The sequence below is a fragment of the Prionailurus viverrinus genome, chromosome E1 (genome assembly GCF_022837055.1).
Source record: "Prionailurus viverrinus isolate Anna chromosome E1, UM_Priviv_1.0, whole genome shotgun sequence".
NCBI lineage: Eukaryota > Metazoa > Chordata > Mammalia > Carnivora > Felidae > Prionailurus > Prionailurus viverrinus.
The window spans coordinates 20,131,877-20,156,482 of NC_062574.1; the positions used below are offsets into that span (position 1 = coordinate 20,131,877).

At 54.8% G+C, this 24,606-nt stretch overlaps 1 protein-coding gene across 2 annotated transcripts in view; it reads left to right on the plus strand.

Annotated features, from left to right (window-relative positions):
- The first annotated feature begins 555 nt into the window (after positions 1 to 555).
- Positions 556 to 24,606, plus strand: part of RHBDL3 (rhomboid like 3) — a 48,363-nt gene continuing 24,312 nt past the window's right edge. Inside the window, exons 1-5 of one of the 2 annotated variants that reach the window (XM_047831589.1) lie at positions 556 to 695; positions 2,220 to 2,243; positions 16,901 to 17,059; positions 20,981 to 21,205; positions 24,137 to 24,285. In XM_047831589.1, coding sequence (XP_047687545.1) covers positions 585 to 695; positions 2,220 to 2,243; positions 16,901 to 17,059; positions 20,981 to 21,205; positions 24,137 to 24,285 — 668 coding nt within the window. In that variant the 5' untranslated portion in view covers positions 556 to 584. The remainder of the gene's footprint in view (positions 696 to 2,219; positions 2,244 to 16,900; positions 17,060 to 20,980; positions 21,206 to 24,136; positions 24,286 to 24,606) is intronic. The other variant, XM_047831590.1, reaches the window with a different exon arrangement.

Consider the following 24,606-nt stretch of genomic DNA (forward strand, 5'->3'; position numbering starts at 1 on the left):
CCCCCCCCCCCCCCCCGCCCGCACATCCCCCCCCTCCGCCCCGGGCGGTGCAGCCACTTCCCCGCCAGCCCCGCCGCAGCTCTGCCCCCTCTCCTCCCGGGGCCGCGCCGCTCTGACCGATTTGGCTCTGGTGGTGGCGCCCGGGGGGGTGGGGGCGGGGGACGGCGGTCCCCGGGAGCAGCCCCGCCCCCGCCCGCGCGCCGCCCCCGAGGAGTCCGCGGGGAGGAGGAGACTCCGGCGCAGAGCTGGGGCCGCGGGAAGCGGGAAGGGAGCGCGGGGAGCCGCGCGGCCGGGGCCGGCCCAAGGGCGCCCTCGCCTCTGAGCCGGGCGTGGGGGCCTGGGCGGAGGCCGGCGGGGCCGCGAGCGCGGAGAAGTTTGGCGGCGAGGGGCCGGGCGTCCCGGGGTGGCGAGGCGGCGACGCGGGGGCCGGGGCCATGGGGGCGGGCGCGGGTGGCGGGGCTGGCGCGGAGGCGGCGCGGTGCGCACAGGGCCCCCGGAGCGGCGCGGCCCGCGCCGCGCAAAGTTAGCCCGGCGCGCCGGGACGAGCCCCACAGCCGCCCACCGGCCCTGGACCCCGCGTCGGCATGGGAGAGCACCCCAGCCCGGGCCCCGCAGTGGCCGCCTGCGCCGAGGCGGAGCGCATCGAGGAGCTGGAACCCGAGGCCGAGGAGCGGCCGCCGGCGGCGCCGGAGGACGTGAGTGCCCCCTCCCCCGCCTGGGCAAACTTTCTGGGGGGCACTGTGGGGGAGCTGCCCCCGTCTCTCCCCCGCGGGGCAACTTGGAGGTTTCAAGGTGACGGCGGGAGCGCCCCGGATTGGCCGGGTCCCCGCGGGCGGGAGAGGGCGGAGGGACCGGTCTCCCCCAAACGCGCGCGCGCCACCCCCCTGCTCGGGCTCCCGCCGTTTCGCTGCGGGACACAGCCCCGCCGCTGCGCTGGGGACCCGTCTGCTGCCGGAGCCCCATCCCCGCGGCTGGTGCAGTGCCCGGGACACGGCGTTTTCCCGCAGAGGCGGCCGCGTCACAGCAGTGACTCCCCCTCCCCTCCCACTCGCGACCTGCGGGCTCCCTGAGCCCGGGGAAGGAGCGGGCGCCGCAGAGTCCCCGGAACCCGGCAGCGCCGACCGGTCTGGCGACCCCCTTCTTCGCTTCCGGATTAGCTCCCTCCCTGCACCTGCCCTGTCGCGACACTGATTGAAATTCAAGCCGGCCCCAGCCCCCGAACCTGGCCGGAGGAGGAAGAGGGGGAGTACTGGGAGCCCAGGAGTCCCAGACCGAGTCGGTGCCTGCGACGGTCCCCCGGGCGAGGATGGGGAGGGGCTGCCCCAGAGGGCTTCCCTGCCATCTGCCGCCGGAGTCTCCTTCCCTTCGGTTCGGGGAGCCAGCGGCGGAGCCCGCGCCGGGGAGTCCTGGGAACTGGAATTTCCTAAGCTACTCCCTCCCCAGTTTAACCTGCAGACAGAGGGGAAAAACTGGGCAGACGCTCTGCCCTGCCTTAGCCCTCTCTCAGAGTGGGAAATGGAGGTGAAGCCAGGCCCCCCAACCTACTAAACCTAAGCCGGCAAGTCTGAATGAGTGTGCCCCAGGGGAGCTTAACATCCTCCCTTCCCTCTGGCTCCCGCAGTTAAACCTCTCACCAGCTTCTGGCCCCAAAGCCCGGTACTCACCAATTAGACTCAGCCTTGGAAGGGACCACTTAGATTTCAGTGCTTTCCAGAGACCCCTCCTCCCAAGCTGCAGGCAAAATGCTAGCGTTTGTGCAGGCTGAGGTTTCCTGAGTAGGGGTCTCTGGCCCCTAGCACGTTGGGACGGTTCTGGCGGGTCTGATGGGATTGCACCTGGGTCAGCTTTCCCAGGTGTGGGAATAGACACGGCTACAAGCTTTAGGTGTAAGTTATTAGAGGCCCTTGGGGAGAGTTGAATGCCTTTATTTAGTAATTGTTGAGAATCACCCTTGTTCTGTTTATCCCTTTCTGCGTGTCTCCAAGTGAGGGACACCCCCCACCCCCAACCTGAGTTCCCTCCCTTTGCTTAGTGCATATTCACTTGGGGAGCTCTTCCCACATTTCCCCTGGTGTCCTGTGGCGGGTCCCTGAGTCTGGGCAGCAACTGGGAGGCAGTGTCCGAAATCTCAGGGGGGCTAGAGAGTCCTTGGTGATAAGTGTGTGTTTCTCTCTCTCTCTCCTCTTCCTCCTCTTGTGCATGGCCTCCCTCTCTACCAGCACTGGAAAGTCCTGTTTGATCAGGTACGTGAGCAGTTAAATCCCCCCCCCCCCCACTTCCTTCCAGCCCTCCCCACAATCAGTCTCCCTGCCTGCGTGGGCTTCCCTAGCTCTGCACTCCTGAGATGCTGACGTGGGGTGGGGGCGTGGCTTAGTGCATCTATGAGACCGAACACTGCTCTCCACTGCTCTCCAGGTTTCAGGAGTAGGCGGTGGGCTCCCCTGAGAGATCCTTGCCTCCCTCCTTCTCCCAGCTCCGCCTCACCAGAGCCAGGTTTAAACCACATAGAAATTGGACAATAGGTATCGAAAGCCAGGGACATTCTCTATATGCCAGGGGATTGCAGTTGGGGCTGAGGAGGTGGGGGAAGGGCTGAGGTTAACATCCCCTCTCCTTTCCTACCTCCACCTTCAGAGATCCACGTGGAGTCAAATCTCTACCCTCCTTGGAGGATGACTCACAGCATGGGCTCTTTTGAAAGCTGTCTCTAACTTTGCGGCACGGATGAGAGTTAGGGGAAATAGTACGTGATTGTTTGCAACACCTAGCGTCTAGGTGTGGGGGGTGGATTTGGAAATGCCACCTTTGGAATCAATTGATGGACAGTTGACCTTCGGCAAGGAAACAGTTTCTTCTTTGCTTGGTACTCCTGTTGAAAGCTTTTGTGTATTTCCCTCTCCCGCTCCATTCCTCGATGCAGAGGATAGGCAAGGGATGTCCCAGTGCAGGGGGAGTAGTGAACGCTGTGGTCCCGCGGTAAGCATGATTGTGCCACGAAGTCTGTGCAACTTTAAGAGCCCTGTCTGGTCGGGCCAGAGGGCACCTGTTGGATTGGAGAATGAGATAGAGCTTTAAAAGTAGCTCGGACCAGACCTTGTCCTGTTGCACGCAGGGGAAGCTTTTGAAAGCTTTTTTAGTAGGGATCTGAGCAGTGCTTTGGGAAGGTCCTGTGTGATAGGATGGAGGCAAGGTGGGTTGCAGGCATGAGGGAAAGTAGTCAGGGGTCTGCCTCAGTGACGTAGTAGACGTAGACGAGGTAAAAACGGAAAGGAAGAGGGATGTGACCGCGGGGGAATTGGAAGGCTTACTGCCCCTGAGTCAATGAGTGAAGCACATAGATAAGTTTGAGATTCTGAACCTGGGAGGAAAAAGGGAAAGTCAGGGTGGGGGTCAGGTGTTGGCATAAATGACAGCTTTGGTTTCGGACCAGTTCGGTTTGGGGAACCCACTAAACGCAGGTGCCCAAGTGGGACTGAGACTTGGAATTACAGCTGAAAAGTCATGGCAGGCCTGGGGTGGGGCTTGGGGGGTGTCATCCGCTTTAGCATGAGGCCTGGCTGTGGTCTGGGGAGCATCCACTCGGCTCCTGTCCCAGTGGGGTGGCACATCTCTCCCTCTGCCCCCACATGCCACCCACTCTCCCTCCAGTTCCTAAGAGCACAGCCGCTGCTGGCCTGCCGCCCTGAGGCAGGAGGGGCCGCCTGCTGTCACCCATACTAAGACCAGCAAGCTGCCAGCCCTTCACACCTCCTGCCAGATTTAGAATCAGAACCTAGAACAAAGTGTTTCATTTTTTTCCCTCTGTGTCTCTTTCTCATTCGATTAGTTTTCTGTGTGTGTGTGTTTACATTTTAAAAGGAACTGTTTGGGTGAATGGAGGAAAACTTTTAGTAGGAAGACTTTGGAGCCGGGAGAGGGGAGGCTGTGCAGAGAGCAGAGAGGATGTGTAGCAACTAATAGCGGGTGGTCTGTGAAATCCATTTTCTCCTGCTGGAGGGAGGTCCCTAGTGTCACGACGAGGAGCATGCCCCTACTTCTGGGAAGGCCCACCCAGAAACCTTTCCAGACAGACAAAATTAATTCTAGGAAGAAAACTCCCAGACATACTCAGGGCAAACCATTTTTTCTCACAGTAATTTCTTCCCCATCCCTCACGTGACATTAGAAGCCCATTTCTGTTGCCTGCCTTCCTGTGGGTGCTTTGTGTTTAAGGAGAGCCGCTCCTGGGCAGGGCTTGACCTCTGGCAGATTTCCTCTGTGTTCCTTCTCCCTCCTTTGTGAAGCTGCCTGGGGCCATTCCCGCACGGGGCTAACTGGAGAGTAGGTAGGAAGCTTCACAGAAGGATGCGGAACTTCAGGATGCTAGGTTCTTCAGAAAGCTGAAGGGTTTTCCCCCTGCCTCTTCCTGTGGGCCTGCTTAAAGGTGGGACTCCAAGGATTGGTGAACCTGGTGCACTTAGGAAAGAATGTTTGGCTGGGGGTTGAGGCAGCGCCCCAACCATCTCTTACAGATCTAGACAGCCCTGGAGCACCTGGATGGCTTGGTGGGTTGAGCATCCGACTCTTGATTTCAGCTCAGGTCATGATCCCAGGGCTGAGGGATCAAGCCCCACATTGGGTTCCATGCTGAGCATAGAGCCTGCTTAAGATTCTTCCTCTACCCCTCTCCTCCACTTGTGCACGCATGCTCTCTCTCTCTCTCTCTCAAGTTGAAAAAGAAAGGGAGGGAGGGAAGGAGGGAGGGAAGGAAGGAAGGAAGGAAGGAAGGAAGGAAGGAAGGAAGGAAGAGACAGCTCTGACCAGTTGAACTGTGGTGGCGTGGGGCACATGACACCTATCAGAGTCCCTCCAAGCTGATGTGTTCACCTTCCAGAGGTCGATGGGATGAGAGGCTGGCCCCAGTCAGTCCTCCTTTCCCTCCTGGGTCACGGAAACACCAGTGAGCACCCAGTTTCAAACTGGGACCTGCTGTCTGGTTCTTTAGCACACAGAGTAGCTTTGACCCAGCATGAAGCTAATTAAGCCCCAACGACTGAAGCTGTGCCCTACGCCTGTTGGTCCTGTGTGGTCACCCCCCAACTAAATGGCCAGGATGCCTTTTGTGGGAGTTCCAAGTGAAGAAAACAGGTGACCCCTGTCCCTTGGAGGTTTCCCTGCCCCACCAGGTGTTCTGGGAATCTGGCCCGCTCAAGCAGGAGAGTAACGTGTTCTCCCTCTTCACCCCACCCCTGGTTTCTTCCCCGAGGGTCCTGGAAGTTCTAGTGGGCAGGACACCTAGACATCATCACTCCAACCCCTAGACGCTCCATATACTTTCTTTCCTATGTGTACTTCTGCTGAGGGAATCGTCTTCTTATGTACTTGGGATTTTAATGGTTTCCCTAAATATTAGATTTTAAAGTAACCTAAATATGAATCTGTGGTTATAGTGTAATATGCTGTAAAGTGTCTTATTTTCCTATAGTTGGATCTGTTGAGCTTTTCCTTCATGATTCTTCCTATTGCTTTGGACCCGAGACAGTCTTCATCTGTCTTTATTTTATTTTATTTTATTTTATTTTATTTTATTTTATTTTATTATTTTTTAAAAGTTTATTTGTTTAGGGGCGCCTGGGTGGTTCAGTCGGTTAGGTAGCCAACTCTTGATTTTGGCTCAGGTCATGATCTCACGGTTTGTGGGTTTGGGCCCCGGGTTGCGTTCTGCACTGACAGGGCAGAGCCTGCCTTGGATTCTCTCTTCCTCTCTCTCTCTCTCTCTCAAAATAAACCAATAAACATTTTTTATTTTATGTTTTTTTTTAAATGTTTATTTATTTTTGAGAGAAAGAGCGCCAGTGGGGGAAGGGCAGAGAGAGAAGGAGACACAGAATCGGAAACAGGCTCCAGGCTCCAAGCTATCAACACAGAGCCCAATGCAGGGCTTGAACTCATGAACCACGAGATTGTGACCTGAGGTGAAGTCAGATGCTTAACTGACTGAGCCACCCAGGTGCCTGATTAAACATTTTTTTAAAAGTTCATATACGTATTTAGTTAAGTAACCTCTACACCCAACGTGGGGTTCGAACTCACAACCTTGAGACCAAGAGTCACTCGCTTTTCTGACTAGGCCAGCCAGGCACCCCATTCTTCATTCCTTCTTTTTTAGATTTTATGAATATGCACTTGTATTTCCTACTACTTTTTCTATACTAAAAAAATCATCGAACCCTTGACTCTATCCAGACCTTTTTCCTATCCAGTTATGCCAGCATCACTTTTTTTAAAATTTTTATTTTTTAATGTTTATTCTTGAGGGAGAAAGAGACAGAGTATGAGTGGGGGAGGGGCAGAGAGAGAGAGGGAGATACAGAAACTGAAGCAGGTTCCACGCTCTGAGCTGTCAGCACAGAGCCCGACGCAGGGCTCAAACCCACAAGCTGTGGGATCATGACCTGAGCCAAAGTCGGACGCTTAAGCAACTGAGCCACCTAGGCACCCCTTGCCAGCATCACTTATTAAGAAACACTTCCTTTAGGTGTTGTTTGGAAAATTTGATCACTTGGTAAATTTTTATTTGTGGTTGGATTTATTCTTTTTTTTTTTTAATGTTTATTTTTGAGAGAGAGAGAGCACGCACGCATGTAGGGGAGGGGCAGAGAGAGAGAGGGAGACACAGAATCTGAAGCAGGCTCCAGACTCTGAGCTGTCAGCCCAGAGCCCGATGCAGGGCTTGAACCCAAGAATCTCAAGATCATGACCTGAGCCAAAGTCAGACACTTAACTGACTGAACCACCCAAGCGCCCCAGGTTTATTCTTTATTTCTCATCTATTCCCCTGATATTTGTAATTGTGCAGGTAATGTACCCTTCAGTCTTTGCTTTACCTTATTACATAGGTTCCCTCCAGGCTCCCTTTTTTCAGGTGACGCTTGGAAAGTCTCACTCTCAGTCCCTTCCTGAACCCTGGGGAAGTGCCCTCAGTGGTCCAAGGTCAAATAGTGAGTCAGTGGCAGATAGAGGACCCATGAAGGGCTTCCAGGCTGGGAAAACCATTTTTGGGTTCATCCTTAAAATGCCTTCAAGATTTACAAATGTTTAATGAGCAAAAGTGTTTGGGGGCAGAGTTCTGCTAAGTCAACAAAGCACAATTATTTTTGAGCACAGATGAGCAAGAAGAAAAGGAAAGATTGAAAGTAATTTGATTGTGCTTGTGTGTGTTCTCCCCCTTCCACTGAGAGCGTGCATTTCTCAGAACCCCCAGAAGAGCCCCAACTGCTAATCTCCCAGAAGGAAAGCAGACAAGTTTTGACTGTCCCACCACTGAAATTATAAACATGCTGCAACCAGCTTGAAGAGCAACTTAGGCAGCCTCTTGGGTCCAGAACCCTGGATTTGGACTCACAGAGACCTGGCTTCAAGCCTTACTGACTTTGTGATTGGGGGCAAGTGACATTAGTGCTCTCAGCCCGATTTCCTCATTTGTAAAACAAGGATAGTAATCTTTTAAAAAAATTTTTAATGTTTATTTTTTGAGAAAGAGAGAGAGAGGGAGAGCATGCACAGGGGAGGGGCCGAGAGAGACACACACACATAGAACCTGAAGCAGGCTCCAGGTTCTGAGCTGTCAGCACAGAGCCGGACATGGGGCTCCAACTCATGAACCACGAGATCATGACCTGAACTCAAGTTGGACGCTTAACCGACTGAGCCATCCGGGTGCCTCAAACAAGGGCAGTAATCTTGAACTCCAGTGGAAACTGTGGAAATTAAATGGAAATGGAGACTCTTCATAATGTCTGATACCCAGTGGACATTTGACAACTGTCTCTTGACTGGGACTCAGACTTTACTAGAAGAAGCCTAGGGCTGCTTCTGAGATCCAGGCCCCCACCAGGAAGGCAGTGGCCTCCCTAAACCAGCTCCTTTCCAATCTGGTCTCCTCGAAAGAGAGCCACTTCTGAGTCCAGAGGACTTTTTTGCTTGCTCTCCCCAAGTATCTCCCCTGCTCAGCCCCCTTTTCTCCAGCTTGGGGTCTTCCCTTGGCCTGACCCTAAAGCCTACCTCATTTGCAATTCTCCCGCACGCTGGCTTAAGTTCTGGGAGTTGAAAAGAGGTTCACACGGGGCTACTGAATGGATTAGTGAGGGGCCATGGAGAAAACACCTGCCCCAGAGACAAGGCATTGATGGCGGCCCCCGGAACACATGATTAGCCAGCAGAAAGAGGTTCCCAGAGAAGGACAAAGCCGTAGATTTGACTGGAGCCCTTGCTCAGGCTCTGTACCTCCACTCCATTATCAGGTGGCCTCCAGAGCCCTTGAGGCTATGGAAGTCCCTCCACCACAAAGCCAGCTTCCCTACCCTGCTCCTGTCCCAGTGACCCTGGCAGTCATGCTGAATTAACCCTTGTATCCCTGACCACTCACAGAAGTACATGTGGTAGCAGTTGAGCAGTGGGGCCAAGGGATCTGAGACTGTGTGCTGCCTGCCACATAATAGGCAGCCGTCCTGTCAGAGCTGGGACTAGAGCCCAGCTCTGCTCCCCTCTGACCTGTGTTCCCACCACCAGGCCATGCAGACTTCCATTTGCTCACTTGGCGTCCTGAGTGACTAGGACAACGAAGAGGACACACATCTGGCTCAAGTCCCAGTTCTCCTGCCAGCTGCGTGGCAATGGGCAAGCCAGGCAACCTCTCCAAACCTCAGTTTTCTCATCTGTAAGCTGCCTAGAATAATATCCTTCCCTCAGGGTTGTGGTGAGGCTCCCGAGAGTGTGTGTGTGTAGCACTTGGGGCAGTAGGGGCAGTATGCAGGGAGCACCTGAGAAACCTGGCAGTTGTATCGTCTTACTGGGACTTAAGGAAATGGACACTGTTTTCATTTCAAAAGAACATGTGACGTGTAAGGGTCACAGGTGTGGAATCAGCATTCAGATCCCCAGGATTCCGGTGGGGTTCATCCTATCCTATCAAGCTGGCTTCAGGGCAGGAGCTGGACATCCACATTCCTCCTGAACTTTCCGCAGGAAAAGAAGAGAAGCTTTGGGACAAAGGCTGGCTGGGGTGGGGATGATGCCCAAGTGTCCCCTCTGGTCACTGCCTGGCTGCCTGCGTGGCTGAGGGTGAACGGTCCCGCCAGTCAGGTGACCAGAGCCCAGAGCCAGCCTCCTCGACCTGGCAGTCCACTGTGAGAATAGGGCACTTTTCTGTCTATGTGTATCTTGAGTTGTGAGCGCCCCAGGGGGAGCCACCACCTCTGCCCCCCCAGCTTTCCTGAAGCACGTTGCAGGTTTGAGTCAGTAAGTATTTCTTCAAGAGAGCAGATATTGAGTGCCTACTGCATGCCCATATCTCCTCATCTCATTTTGATCTCTCAGCCACCCTGTGAGGTGAGTGGTGCTAGACCTTCTTTACAGAGGAGGAAACTGAGGCCTGAGGGGGCGGGGCCTGCCCAGAGCCTCAAAGCCGAGGAGGATCCTCTGCAGAAGGGGTTGTATGTGTTTCTCCACAAGGTGGCTTCTGAAACAGGGTGGAGGGCCCAGGAGGTGGAGGAGTTTGGTGACCCTTTATCCTACCTTATCCTAGCTCCCCACCCCCACTCCCTCCTCTGGGTCTCTCAGCCTTCTCTTTTCTGGGAAATGAGGGACCAAAGGGACTCTTTGGTGGCTTCTAGGAGCAGCAGGAAGTGGGTTTAGGCTGAAGGGAAGGGAGGGATGGGACAGATGTAAGCCCCTGCCCATACCCAATCCTACTGCACTGACCCCCCCTCACCCCGCCTGTGACCTGTGACGGCCCCCCCTCCCTGCCAGGATGCCCGTCTTTGTGGCTGATGCTGTGACTCAGCTTCAGTCCCCAGGCGGCTGTGATGGCTGTGCCTGGATGAGTCAGCATGGGCATTATGTCTGCTCCTGGGGACCCAAGAGACCTGCCTCTGAGTCACAGCCCCCAGCTGTCTCCCCTGCCCCCCGAGTCTCCAAGGCCTTCTTTGGGGGGCTCTGAAAAAGAAGCAGAGTCTTCCAAGGGGCTTTCAGGGTGGAAAGAGACAAAGCCTGGAGGAAAGAGGGGCCCCACCCCTCATTGCCCTCCTAACCCCAGCATCCTGCATCCCAGGGAAAGTCTGGGAGCGCTCCCCCTCCAGTCCAGGTGTTGAGCACATTGGATGGTTTCTGGAAACATGCCCATTATCCAGCGACTCAGCCTGGACTCAGGCCAGGATGCCCGCTTCTCTGCTGAGGGAAGGGTGTTCTAGCTCCCTAACCAACCTCACAGCTCCGTTCAGCTGTTTGACTTATGGGGAGGAGGGTTGCTCAGCGGCCCTCCTGAGTGACCCCCCAAGGGGGGGGGTCTGGGCAAGCTGTTTATCTCTGTGTCCCTCAGTTCCTATGTCTGTTAAATGGGACTAATCACACTCACTCCAGGGTTGACGTGAGAAGAAAAGTAATAAAAGATTTGTGAAAATCAGTATTTCAGAGTGAAGAGAAGTCAGGGGAACAGTGTGAGGTAGTTTTCTCCCTGAGAATTAGCATCCTCGTTTGCAAGGAGGGAAAACTGGAAGAGAAAGCTGCTAGTCCCATAACCTCACCTCCTGACCTCAGCAGCTGCAGGCCTGGACCTAATTTATGGGGCAGTAAATATCCATAATGGGCCCAAGTTCCCTGGTGAGCTCTGGCTGTTGGGTGGGGACAGCTCTGCTGAGCATAAGCCCCTAGGTTGCCTGGTTAATTGTGCAAGGACCCAGCAGATGAGCCTTGGTAACCGCCCCCCAAGTGAGGAGGGGCAGCTGTTCATATTTTCCCCTGCCCACCCCGCACGCATGCCATGTGGTCATTTCCCAGGGCTCCTTCTGTCTTGAAGGACAGCGAGGGCACGCAGTGGGGCCAGGGATGGGAGCCTTCCCTAGATTCCAGGTCCCGACCTTCCAGACTGCAAGGCACTCCGGATGCTGCCTTCTGTGTCCTTGGAGGTGCCCACACCCTTCACTGGCATCCTGGGGCTCTCTAGATCAAGGAGAGGGAGAGGGTCGTCCTAGGAGCAGGAAGGAAATTCGAGTGCTGGGAACAGGGACCAGACGTGTAATTGTCCTGGAAATGCAGTTTGTACAATTCACACATACATAATAGATAGAAAATAAGTGTGTGTGAGCCTTTCTTCTTTCTCGGATTCTTTGCTGCTGCTGGGTAAACTCTGAAACCTTGGCCTGGCTCCCCAGCCAGCATGAGGGGTGGGGGGGGGGGGGGGGGGGAGGGAGGAGTGGCGCCGCTGTCCTGGGTGCTGAGCAGACAGATCCTGGCTCCCGCAGGGCTGTTCTCTGAGAGCTCAGCCCAGCCGTCCCTTAGGCCAGTCCTTGATTCTTCAGCCTCTCCCTGGTGACACCCCCCTTACCCCTTGGGCTGTGGCCTGGGTCCCGCAGATTTCTAACCGCTGGGGGCCTCCAGACAAAGTGTCAGTTGACTTGAGGGCCTTTGCCACTCAAGTGATGGAGGTGACAGGCTGGTTCGGAACCATGGACAGGGGGTCAGGTTCCACAAAAGGAAGAAATTACTACTCTGTAGTGGACTCATGCGTTTTTCCCAAAGGGTGTCTCATGGAGTGTTGGTGTGAAAAATATGATGCTCAAAGGTCCAGCAAGTTTGGGAAATGCTGTGCTGAGCAAAATCAGGTCTCTTCACTGTGACCCCTTAGTATGCTTTTATGCATCAGGCCCTTCCAAAAGTGTTTCCCAAACTTACGGGACCTTATTTGAGGCACCATCTTGGGCCTGATGTTCACAGAACCCGAGCCAGAGGCTATATTTCGCATGCAGGATGGCACAGAGAGACAAGGAAGGGCAAGGCTAGAGCAGGTTCCCATGGAGGAGCCCAGAACTGTTCCTGTCTTGACCACTAAATCACTCTGTAACCTTGGGCTACTTTCTTTTGCTCTCCACACCTGTGTTTCCCTGTCCAGGAAATGCGGTGTGGTGCCTGGCACGTAGTCGATCCTTGGTAGATATTTGTTAAATGAACCGAGGAGAGGATTAGACTGGGCTCTCTCACGCTTTTTTTTTTGTAGCTACACTGTCCTAATGATGGGAGAGTGCAGGCTCTGGGCCCCTTCGCCCGGACGTGAATCCATCTGCACCAACGATGGGCTGTTCAAACTTGGCCAACTCAGCTCTCCACCTGCTTCGTTTTTCTCCCCTGTAAGATGGAGCTCATGATAGTGTCTACCTGAGACGGTTGTTGTGAGGGTTAAATGGGGGACTCTATATAATTTATCATCCAAATTGGGACCATTTTGAGGGGGAAAGGGGCGCTGGTAATAATCATGCTCAGACAATAGGTATAAGCCTATTGACTGTCTCAGCCAAACCAGGACATAGGGTGACCTGAGGTTTCAATGACGTAGTGCCTGAAACCTAGCAGCCATTCTACATATGTAGCTTCTATCATGTTGTCGTTCAACAAGTGCTGTGCAGAAGGCCAGGACAGGAAACAACTCAGAGTGGGGTTGCCCTAAGTTTCTGCAGAGCAGTTTGAGAACCATAGAGATTCCTTTCAGCTCTGCTGGGCCATACATTATGATCCCCTGGCCTGCTGCCCTCCTCCCCAATGTCCCCGGGTCTCCCTGACAGCAGAGACCTCACCCCCTCCCATGTGAGCTGCCTCATCCTGATCCCAAATTTCCCATCAGCCCTTTGACGGAGCAAAGATAGAAGACTGGCTGCCTCTGTGTGCTGTGTGGGTTGTGGATTTCTCTTTCCCCAAACCTCATTTGCATATGGTTTGCTTATATGTGCAGCCATGGGGATGGACTTCCTTACATCACCCTGAGAAGGGAGAGTTCCTACCATGTGACTGGAAGAGAAACTGAGGCAGTGTGGTTAATGATCTGCCCAAGACAGCGCAGCAGGTGGGGCAGGGCTCCTTTTGAAACTCCCCCTACTCCTTTGCCCCAAAGAGGGAAAGAGCCTTAGGTGGTACAGGACGTGATTCCCAGGCTTTTTCCCAGCCTAGGTCGTAAGTGCACAGGAAGGGATCCAGGGCAGGAGACAGGGTACATGACAGAGCGTGTGTGGGGCCCCGGGCGGGGGAAAACTGGCAACCTGGGGGATTAAGGGGCCAGAGGGCTGGGTGCTGCTGGGATTAAATGTCCCTGAGGAGCCTCTGGCAGCTCTTTTCATGGCGGAGGCAGGTGGGCGGGGAGCCTGTGGGAGGGTCAGCTCTCAGTCTGTGCCTTTCTCCTCCCCCTGCTGCCAGCATCCTCCACTCAGGCTGAATGTGGACTTGGCCTGCCCCCTCCCTCCGCAGTGCTGGGGGCCCTATTCAGGAGGCAGCTGCGAGGATGCTCCTGACTCCTGGCTGCCTGCTGGGCCCCTGCAGCCCTTTCACAGCCACTGCCCCCCATGGCCCCCACATCAGCCCCCCCCCCCCCCCCCCGTCACCGGGAACCCACCCAGCCAGACCTCATCCAGAAGGCGACCCACTGCTAACAGTGGATGAGTCCAGGGCACAGGGCACATGGCAGGGGGGAGCTTTGGGGTCCTCAGTACATTATTAACAGGGAAAATTGCATGTGTAGGGTTTATTTTCCCCAAAGCTCCAGACCATGGATCTTATCCCCCATACCTGGCCTTGAGGGAGGCCCAAGGGCAGGAAGTGAACCCAGGAGGGGCAGCCAAGCCCCCTGACACGGGTGCCCCCTGCTTCGCTCTGAATGAGGCAAGTAGAAGTGGACACCAAGTCCGTGAAGCCCTCGGCCCTGGAGAGCGGCTGCCCCCACGTTTGCTTTAACCTACTACAACCTGAAAGGACATTAGTCATGCTTGATAGATGGGGCAATTATGGCTTGAGATGTTTACCCTAAATTATATAAACTAGTTAGTGGCTGAAACAAGAATGGGATCCCTCGTTCCTTGTAGCCTCCTTTCAAAGCCCTCGGCTTTCTCCTGGGGCATCAGGACCTACCTCTGTCCACCTTCTGCTTGTGTCTTCTCTCTGTGACTGTTTCTCCCTTTGTCTTCCTCTCTCTGCACCACCCCCATACCCCATGCCCACTGTCTGCCTCTGCTGTCCTCTTCCCCAGGTGGTGGAGGTGGGGGGCAGAAGGCATCCTTTGTGGAGCCAGCCCCTTCCCTGTGTCTCTCTCCCTGCTAGGCACCCTTCTTCATCCCTGAGGCGTCGTTATTAGGGTAGCGATGACCCCCATTGTCTGGCTTGTCTGGCCCTGGCATGAAAGGTAGAGTTTTGGCAGAGAAGGAAGACTCGGCCTGTTTCCAGCTCATTCTCAGTAGTCTGGAGGCTGTAATGTGCTTGGGGCAGGACTGGCAGGGGGTGGGGGCTCCCAGAGCCACAGGGCAGCCCCTGTCACTAGGACAACAGCAGGGAGCCCTGGAGGGGGAGGGAGAGCTGGGGAGCAGGTGGTTCTTTGTCTGGAGCTGAAACAAGGGAAAGGGGCCCTTGCCTGATCCCAGCCCCTCCACCCCACTGCCCTCCCAAGCCCCTGGGAAGCAATTGGTGTCACTGCTCTTGAATGAGAGGGCTTGCTCCCCCCAGACCATGTCAGGAGAGACTCTATCCTATAAGCATATCAGTGCCCCCCCCCCCCCACCACAATGCTCATAGAGGGTGGCAGTGGGGAAGAGTGGATGTTCCCAGGACACAGGGCTGCTTCTCAACTTCCACCCCTCATCCCTACCATCAGCCCACCTAGCACAAAGGGGCCTGTGTGAGGCCAGGCTGGCGAGTCAGATGTCCTGCATCAGCCCTTGGGGATGCAAGGGGTCCCAGGCATCAGAAGGAGACCCTCGCTGCCTGTCATTGCCACTTTCCTTCTGCAGGCCTCACTTTCCTAGCCGAGCAATAAGGAGGTCAGAACTGTTGCTATGTGAGGCTCTGTCCTGCTTTCAAAATCTTTGTTTAGGATGGGGCCGTGAGACCCCTAGAGCCCCCTCCTCCCCCTCCTCTCACCACGGTGATCCTTCACTTTTGCTCCAGGGCAGCCCCTGGAGGCTGAAGGTCAGTGGCCACCAGTGCTGCTAAACTGTCTGGGTGGAGAACACCGCCTGCCAGGCACATCGTCTAACCTCTCTGTGCATCCCCCTGTGCCTCTATTTCCTCCTCTGTCCTATGGGGATAGTATAGTAATAAGACCTCCTTCAGGAAGGTGTCATGGGGGGGGGTGTCAAAGAAATTATACACATAAAGTGCTTAGGGAGGTATTTGACCCCATGAGACAGTCAGCAAACGTTAGGTGTTTTCATCCTTAAAGATCTTTGTGGCGCAGGGAGTGGCTGAGTTTCCTGAAATACTCAGTGGTGTGAACTAAATAGGTGTCATCCCTGGAACCTGGTATTTGGACTTCAGGGTGGGGACACAGGCAGATTTTTAAATAGACCTCTTTAGAGATGTCCTCCCTCGTTGAGTTCTGGAAAGAATTGAAATAGCCCATGACTTGTGAGTCTGGGCTGTTTCTCTTGGATTGTCTTAGAGGTACTGCACGCGGGAACAGCCTTCCTAAAATAGTCTCCGTTGACCTTATCTAGAAAAGGGGGAGAGGTGCCTGGATGGCTCAGTTGGTTGAGCCTCCAACTGTTGATTTCGGCCCGGGTCATGATCCCAGGGTCGTGGGATCGAGCCCCACATCGGACTTTGTGCTGGCAGCACGGAGCCTGCTTGAGATTCTCTCTCCCTCTCTCTGCTCCTCCCCTGCTCACGCCCTTTCTCTCTCTCTCTCTCTCAAAATAAATAAATTTAAAAATGAAAAAAAAAGGAGTAAATGTGGGTTTGGTCACCTGGACTCCCCTGTCGCACACACACGGACGCCCACTGTTTGCTTTCTAAAATCTAAGCAGCTCACCACAGCGTGTGTAGGCACAGCGAATTCATGTGGGGAAGCACTCTCTGAACAGGACAGCTCTCAGCAGTGGCGACAGACAGTTGGCATCATTCTCTACCAGGGCGTGTGCTGTGCGGGGGACCCCGGGGCGGCTCTGTGAGCAAAGAGGGGCTGTGGAAGAGGCACGGAAAGGCTATGGGCTTCTCTGGGAGAGACGAAGAAGACCGATAATACCTTCCCTGGAAGATCAGTACCTGTCTGTCCATCCCAACACCCACTATTTATACACCCAAGAAATGTTTGCTGAGTGCCGATCATGCCCGACTCCTGCTAAACGCTGGGGTACGCGGTGCGGCCGGTGCCAGTGACCCAGCAGCCCGGTGAAGAGACGCAGGGAGGAGAGTGAAGGGCCGGGGGGGCTGGCGGCCCGAGGTCTGTCCGATGTGCAGGGGGCCAGCAAGAACAGCCTGCGTCCCGGGGAATCCCGAGACTGCACGGAGTAGCTGGGCAGGGTGAGTGGGAGTCTCCCTGGGAAACGAGGGTGGAAAGGGACCCCTGGGAGGGGGGGTGCAAAGCTGCACCGGGTCTCTGGGGAGCCCCCACCGAAGCCCATGTGTATGGCTGTAGGTGTGCCTGCATGCAGGTGTGAGAGGCGCCTGCAGTCAAGTGCAGGAGGATTTGCAAGGCTGGGCCCCTGCTCCCCAGGCCCGGGGCCTCAGCATTCCCCACTGGAGTCCCTCTGGCCCGCACGCCAGAAGTTCCTCCTCTTCCTTCCCTTCTTGCCTTTTCCTTCTTGCTTTCCTCTTGTCCAGCGTCAGGATTAGGGGCGGACAGGATGGAGCTTGACCTCTCTGAGCCTGTTTCCCTGTCCATGCATGAGATGGTTGGGTTGGGCGATCTCCAAGGGCTCTGGGGCCTTCTAGGACTTTTAAGTGGTTGTCCATGCCCTGTTTGGATGTTTCCTCTGGGGGCCTTGGAAATGTCCCAGAGGCGTCCTGGGCCTCTGTTGGCAGAGGGCTGGGGATAGGAGCCCGTGCATGGGGATGGAGGTGGGACACCTGCAGGGCCCCACTGACCCCACTGCTGTGTGTGCTTCTCCCTCAGTTTGACCCTGGGAACACAGGCTACATCAGCACAGGCAAGTTCCGGAGCCTCCTGGAGAGCCACAGCTCCAAGCTGGACCCACACAAACGGGAGGTGCTCCTGGCTCTCGCCGACAGCCAGGCGGATGGGCAGATCGGCTACCAGGATTTTGTCAACCTGGTGAGCACTCTGGGGCTCTCACTGCTGGGAGGGACCTGTTTGGGGTGTATGGCTTAGAAGACCAGGGGTGGTCCTGGGTGACTCAGTCCGTTAAGCATCCAACTTTGGCTCAGGTCATGATCTCATGGTTTCGTGAGCTCAAGCCTCACTGCCGACTCCGTGCTGACAGTGTGGAGCCTACATGGGATATTATGTCTCTCCCTCTCCCTCTGTCTTTCTGCCCCTTGTGGGATTCTCTCTCTCTGCCCCTCCCTCGCTCACTTGCACCCTCTCCCTCTCAAAAAACAGAAAACAAAACAAAACAAAAGATCTTTTTGGGCAACGAAAGGGAACTGTTGACTTGCAACATTGAAAAAGTCCAGGCTTCAGAAGGTGGAAGGACATCTCTGAGGACCTGGTTTCTCATTGTCACTCGGTTCTGCCTTCTGCAGCGTCAGCCCATACTCAAAGAAGCCCCTGGCAGTTCCAGACTCTCCATGTGGCAGCAAAGTGGCTGCAGCTGTTCCAGCCCTTACACCCTCAGGCCCTCACCATGCAGAGGACGAGAGGGACTCTTCTGTTCCCGCACAAGGCTTGGGATTTCCTCCCGCCTATTGGCCTAGATTGGGTCAGTGGGATGTGTTGATTGACGTAGGCCAATCGGTGCCCATCCATGGAGCTGGGGGTGGGGTCAGTTCCACGGAGAGGAAGGGCTAGGAGTAGGAAGTGGGAGGTTATCATTGGAAGAAGAGCTGGAGAGTGGATGCTGAGAGCAATGGGGCACTCGGGTGAAGGCCAGACCTCGACAGACCTGCTGGCTGGGTACCTACCGTCCTGGGTAGTCGGAGGGGCTGGAGACAGGCGGCCTGTGAGCCCTGCCCACTGGTCCAGTGTCTTGGAGTAGACACTTCTCCCTCAGTAGGAGGTACTGCTTTGCTGTCATGGGGGCCACTGTGGTGGGGTTGGAATGGCATTCAGGGGGGCTCAGCAGGAAGCATCCCAGCAGGGATGCGGATGGACAGGACAAGAGTAGAAGCTGTATGAACTAGCTGGGTCAGTACAAGGCCAGAAGCCTCCTCCCGGTTTCCCTGTTGGTGAAGTGAAGATAGTCACCCCTTTTCTTGCCATCCGTGGAAGGGCAAGAGTGAAACGACTCTTGCCAGGGTGAGCGAAGTCCCCCAGGCTCCTAGAATTCAAAGGCACCGGTGATGGGGGGTCAGTACTGCCCGTGCCTGCCATTGTGCCTGGTGAGCTCTCTGACGTGGGTGTCCAGGCTTTGGGGCTATTTTAATTGCCTGGTGATGGAGACCTGCCTTTGCTCGGAGGGTAGCATGATTGCAGGGAGCAGCTGTAGGGTTTTTAGGGCTGTTCAGAGTGGAGCCAGAAAGCAGACCTCTGACAGGGTGGGGGACGGAGCTGAGCTAAATGGAGGAGTCAGGATTCACGGGATGGGTGGTGGGGGTGAGCCCTGTGACCTGGAGCCCAGCAGTGGCTCGGGCCAGTCCTGCGTGGGCCCATCCACATCCACACCCGGAGTGCCAGCACGACTGCCACATGCCCTGCTCAGTCTCAGGCCAGAGGGAAGGCTTGGCTGGGCCCACGAAATGCTTCTCTCCAGCCGAGGATCTGTGGGTCTTCTGCGTGAACCCCAACGGCAGATTGCTTGTTGCTGTCAGGATTTCTGTGTTCACGCTCTAAGCCGGAGCAGCCAGCCAGAGCCTGGATTTGTGTGAGCAGGGCTGCCTGGAGACCGGGACTAAGGGGGGGCTCGCCAGGAGGGGAGCTCTGGGTAAGGCAGCGTGCCCAGAGAGGACCTGGGTCCTGCTCCTGCCCCTGCCTTTGCCACTCACCGAGAAAGATCCTCTGAGCCTGTGTTTTCTCATTTGTAAAATGAAGCCAAAGGATACCTTCCCTCTTCAGGATTGTTGCGAGGATTAAATATCCTGGAGTATTAGAAAGATTTTGTTATCTCTAATGTTTCTTTACCAGCTAAACCCGCCTGCATCCTTTGTGGGCCCTTCCCCAACCCAACCCAACCCAGGTAGAATGAACCCGCCTTATCCAGAGCCCCCACAGTGCTTTGCCCAGGCCTCTCTTCTAGCACAGACCACGTTGCATTACACCTGGGTGGCCAGGGTTGTCGTGTACGGGTGTGCAGCTTGTGTACTGTACAAGGATGCCTGCCAGTGAGGTGAATGGGGACTGCAATCCGGCCTGGGTTTTGTTCACCAAGGCCTAGAATGGGTTCATCCACCTGGAAGAAGCGGCTCCCTTATCTAACTGGCACAAAATGGACTCTGGAGTCAGATGTAGCTGGATTTGAATCCTGACTCTTTGGAGAAAATCCTGGTGTTTGGGAAAATTACTCACCTCCAAGCTTTAGTCCCCATCTTCGTAACGTGAGGATAATGCTGTGCACCGAATAATTCACATGTGCCTCTGCTTGTAAGCTCCATGAGGCCTGAGACGCGGGGTGGCCCTAGACACATCAAGGGTGCGGGCGAATGGCGAGTGTGTGTGCGCAGTGCTCGTGCTGAGCCCACGTTGCCCGGCTTCAGGGTGTGGCTGTGGGTGTGCTGTGAGTATGTGTGCTGTGCCCACTTGGGGATTGGGAGAGAGGATGGTAACGGGGCTACAAAACAGTTTGACAACGTGATCCTGTCTCGGGTTTGCAGTGAACACGAAGCCCCAAGATTGCCTCCATTTACAGAACTCCTGCACCAGCGAGAGGAACCAGATCCGAGCTTTGTAGGCATGGAGGGGATGAGAATAGGGGATCAGTGGGAGGGGTTCATCTGGAAAGGCCTCCTGGAGGGGGTGAGCTTTAAGCCAGATTTTGAAAGCGAAAGACCGTGGAACCCGGGAATGGTGCAGGGGTGCTGCAGACAGAGGCTCATTCTACCTTAAACCCCTGTGCCTTGGTCTGGCCTGGTTCACCAGCCAGCCCTCCCTGGGCTTCTGCCATCAGGTTTAGCCAAATGTTCCCTGATAGGGCCACAGTCCCAGGAATATGTTGATAACCCCCACCCCAGCTACCCAGTAGGGGTACTGGGGGTGGGAGAGCTTTATCTCCCCGTAAGAAGGATCTGGAGTGTGGTCCGTGGAGGACGGGTGGGATGCCACAGAGGCCCCAGGAGCCTAGAAGTCAGCAAGGCTGGCCGCCTGGTTTCTGGGAGTCAGGCTGACCACAGAGCGAGGCCGCCAGGACTCCAGTGAGGATGCATCGGGCAGCCTGAGGCTGCGGACAGTAGGGCCGGTCCTCAGACAAGGCTCTATGACCAGTCCCTTGGCGCGCCAAGCATTCCAGGCACTCAGGAGTGATGACCTTCCACAAACACAGCTCTGGGTTCTCGTTCTAGAGACCTCTCTGCAAACTGGTCCACCTCACCAGGGCTGCCCACCTCTTCCCAAGCTGGCATCTCTGAGGACTCGAGCTCCTTCTCATCCTTCAGTTCTCGCTCAGTTACCCCCTCCTCAAGAAAGCCCTCCCTGACCACCGTGGGACAGGGCTGGGCTGCCTCCTGCGTGCTCCCCCAGCAGCCTTCACGCTGAGCCGCGATTGCTGGTTTCTTATTTGTCTTAAGCACCATTGTGTCCTCTGTGCCTGGCAATGTGTTGACACTCACTTGTGACGGATGGATGATGGGTAGGTGGGTGGAAGGAAGGTACGGTGATCATGGGTACAGGTTCTGAGTTTGAACTTGGACTCCTAAACCTCTCTCTGATTTTGTAGAATGAGGATGTTCACCGTCCTTATCTAACAGGTAGATTAGTTAAGAATATCCGAGGAGCCCAAAACAAGTTGCTTTAGAACATCTGCCACGTGGGACCCCAGTGTAGAAGAAAGAGAAACGTGGGATGAGGCCTGGTCGGTCCAAGGTACGTGCTGAGACCCCGAGACCCCAGTTCTGAGCCCTTCCCCCCGCCCTGTTTCCCACGCAGATGAGCAACAAGCGGTCCAACAGCTTCCGCCAGGCCATCCTGCAGGGCAACCGCCGACTCTGCAGCAAGGCCCTGCTGGAGGAGAAAGGGCTGAACCTCTCCCAGCGGCTCATCCGCCACGTGGCCTACGAGACCCTGCCCCGGGAGATTGACCGGAAGTGGTACTACGACAGCTACACCTGCTGCCCCCCGCCCTGGTTCATGATCACGGTCACGCTGCTGGAGGCAAGCACAAGGGTGGGGAAGGGGCTGCCCAGCCCTGGGGTGGGGGGCGCGGAGCGGGTGGGCAAGAGGGTGTCTGAGATCAAGACAGGAAGGGCAGCGTCTCCTCCACCACAAGGCGGCGGGTGAGGCCGAGTTGCCAGTCAGGCCGTGTTACAGGGCCTGTGAGTGTTGTTAGAACCCCGGGACCACAAGGATATTCCGAAGATTATTATCGCTGCAGCAAAATCCCCATATGACCACCCCCTACCAAAACAGCAGCAACAAGAACAATGTCCTAAGCTTGTTGACATGGGGGATTTGGCCAGGCTAACTCCTTAAAACTAAGTTATTTGAGTTCCTCCCCGGTGAGGAACGTGGACCAGTCGTTTGCTCCCCCAGGACTCCATCCCCCCCGCCCCCCGCCTCCCGTAGAGCAGGGATCACCAGGCCCGCCTCCTCCCATAGAACTCCTCTATTTAGCGCAAGAGTGCCTGGTGGCGCTTTCTGAACACAGAAGCATTACTCAAAATGCATATGGGAGGGAGTGTTTATGAACAGGTAAATGTGGGCTTAACGTATTTTGAAAGAGCGTTCTCCCCTTAGGGAATCATCCATCCCTATCGTTATTCTAAACGTCTCCTGCTTATGCAGTAGAAGTCAAAGGTACCGTTTTCTGAGCGTGTGCCCCTGTGTGAGAGACTGAATTCTTTTGGCTGCTGAGCCTAGAACCCGTGGGCCCCCAACCCCAGCTCCTGAATGGTGTTCCGTAGTCTGCAGCAATTCTCTTCCAGAGCCACGGGCCTAATTACCACCACGGCATATGTTCCTATAAAGCTGATGCCGAATCAAATGGCAGGATCATTAAGCTCCATGGCGATCTTCTTTTTTTCCTGAATCAGAATAGCTGGTCTGCAAGGCCAAGCGCTCCTCTGTTTGTTGTTATGGCTTCATCCAAGCGCATGTTGAAGATGCGATGTGTCTGAGATATTCTTGGAATCGTTCTCCAAATGCTTACTGTGTTGGTCTATTTATTAAATTCTATTTGAGGACCAATAATAATGAGCTGCCTTGGGAGCTGTATTTGCTGCCAGACCACCCGTGTCATGTAAGATGGACAGAACGGCTCCCCAGAGAACCCAGGGGAGTCCATCTGCTGGAGGGTGGGGATGGGGGCGCTGGGAATGGCACAGGTCCCGCCCAGGAGGCCCGAACCCCACACCGATTACAGCCTCATTCGCTGAGTACATGACACGCACAGCTGGCCCTTCCTGTGCTTCAGCACTTTCAAACCTCATGACCGCCTGGAAGCGTGGGCATCCCCATTTCCAGATGAGGAAACCAAGGACCAGAGCGTTCAAGTAATTTGCCCAAGGTCATCCAGAGAGGCGTCCGGGTTGGTTTCAAATTTCCAGAAACTGCAGCTCTGTAAACTCAAACCACCAATCAAGAAGAAAATGCTGAAATAACTGTTTCAGAGTACTTGTACTAAAGCCCAAAGCTTTCGTTTTACATATAGTTTCAGTAACTTGGTTTCCTGGGTCCATAACAGGGAATGGGAGGGACATGGTGGGAAGTTACTAGAAGGGGCCCACAACCAGCCAGCAATAGGGAGTAAGAACCTGGCTGTCATACCTGGTTTACAACCTGCTGACAACCTGGCAGTACGGGTGAGAACAAAAGAAAATTTCAAAGCTGACCTGAGTCTTAAAGAGACACGCAAATTGGGGCCATTTACTGTAGGACTGAAAATCCCAGGGACGCCCGGCTGGCTCAGTCAGAGGAGCTTGCGACTCTGTCTCAGGGTCATGAGTTCAAGCCCCACGTTGGGTGTAGAGATTACTTGAATAAATAAACTCTAAGAAAACAAAAAAGGCACGTGGGTGGCTCAGTCGGTTGAGTGTCCGACTTTGGCTCAGGTTATGATCTCATGGTTTGTGGGTTCAAGCCCCATGTCAGGCTCTGTGCTGACAGCTCAGAGCTTGTTTCAGATTCTCTCTCTCTCTCCCCCCCCCTCTCTCTCTCCCCTTGCCCCTCCCCCGATTGTGCTCCCCCTTTCTCTCAAAAACAAATAAACATTAAAAAGAAAAAAAAAAGAATGGGGTGCTTGGGTGGCTCAGTTGGTTAAGCGTCCAACTTCAGCTCAGGTCATGATCTCATGGCTTATGGGTTCAGGCCCTGTGCTGACAGCTCAGAGCCTGGAACCTGCTTCGGATTCTGTGTCTTCCTCTCTCTCTGCCCCTCCCCTGCTCACGCTCTGTCTCTGTCCTTCTCTCTCTCTCAAAAAGAAACATTAAAATTTTTTTTTAAAAAGGAAGGAAATTTGGACACATGCTATAACGTAAGTGAATCTTGAGGACATCATGCTAAGTGACATAAGCCAGCCACCTGTGTGAGTCCGCCTAGATGAGGCACCCAGGGGAGTCAAATTCATAGAGACGAAGTAGAATGGTGGTTGCCAGGGCTGGTGCTTAATGGAGACAGAGTGTCACTTTTGCAAGACTTCTGTGGATGGTGGCACTGACAGCTGCACAACATCGTGAACACACTGGATGCCACTGAGCTGTATGCTGAAAACTGATGAAGGTGGTACATTTTATGTTATGCGTATTTTACCGCAACTCAAAAAAATCACCTTGTGTAGAATTGCCTCATCCCCCAAATGGGTATGTAAGTTTTTGCTGCAATTAGTTGAAACCCCCCCGAGCCTTTCCCACCTCGCACCGAGGAGGTGCGGGCAGAGCCCACGTGACCGTTTAACACAAAATAACCAAACCGAAGTGGGGTGAGAGGTGGCCGAGAGCTAGGCAGGGTGCCGGCCATAGGGGCTGTCCCTCATTCTCCGAGGAGGAAAAGTGACAAGTTCCTGCAGGGGATTCCGAACGTTAGCACCAGAGGGGCTCCTGGCCAGTTTCGCGTCTAGTAACAGGCCCCTGCCATTCTGTTTTCATCCAGGTTGCCTTTTTCCTCTACAACGGAGTGTCGCTGGGTCAATTCGTGCTGCAGGTAACCCATCCACGATATCTGAAGAACTCGCTGGTTTACCACCCACAGCTCCGCGCGCAGGCATGGCGTTACCTGACGTACATCTTCATGCACGCGGGGTGAGTGCCTGCCTTCGTTCGCTCTGGATAGAGTCCCCATAGGAAAACAAGAGGTCCAGAGAGCCTAGAAGGAAATATGTTTCGGTTTGTTTTTATCTTCCTGGACACAGGGTTTGAGGTGGCTCCTTGAAACTTACCTAATACCAGAAGGTAGTTCATTACTGACACAGTATGGAAAAGGGGAAATAGATGGAGGAAAATGCTAAGTTTAAGCCCACAGTGAAAGCGGTACAAATGTAGGCTACAAGTTCGTTCTGAGCTTCCTAGTGCCCAAAGCAAAAAGGGAAGTGTCAGATACCAAGTTCATGATCCATAAACTGT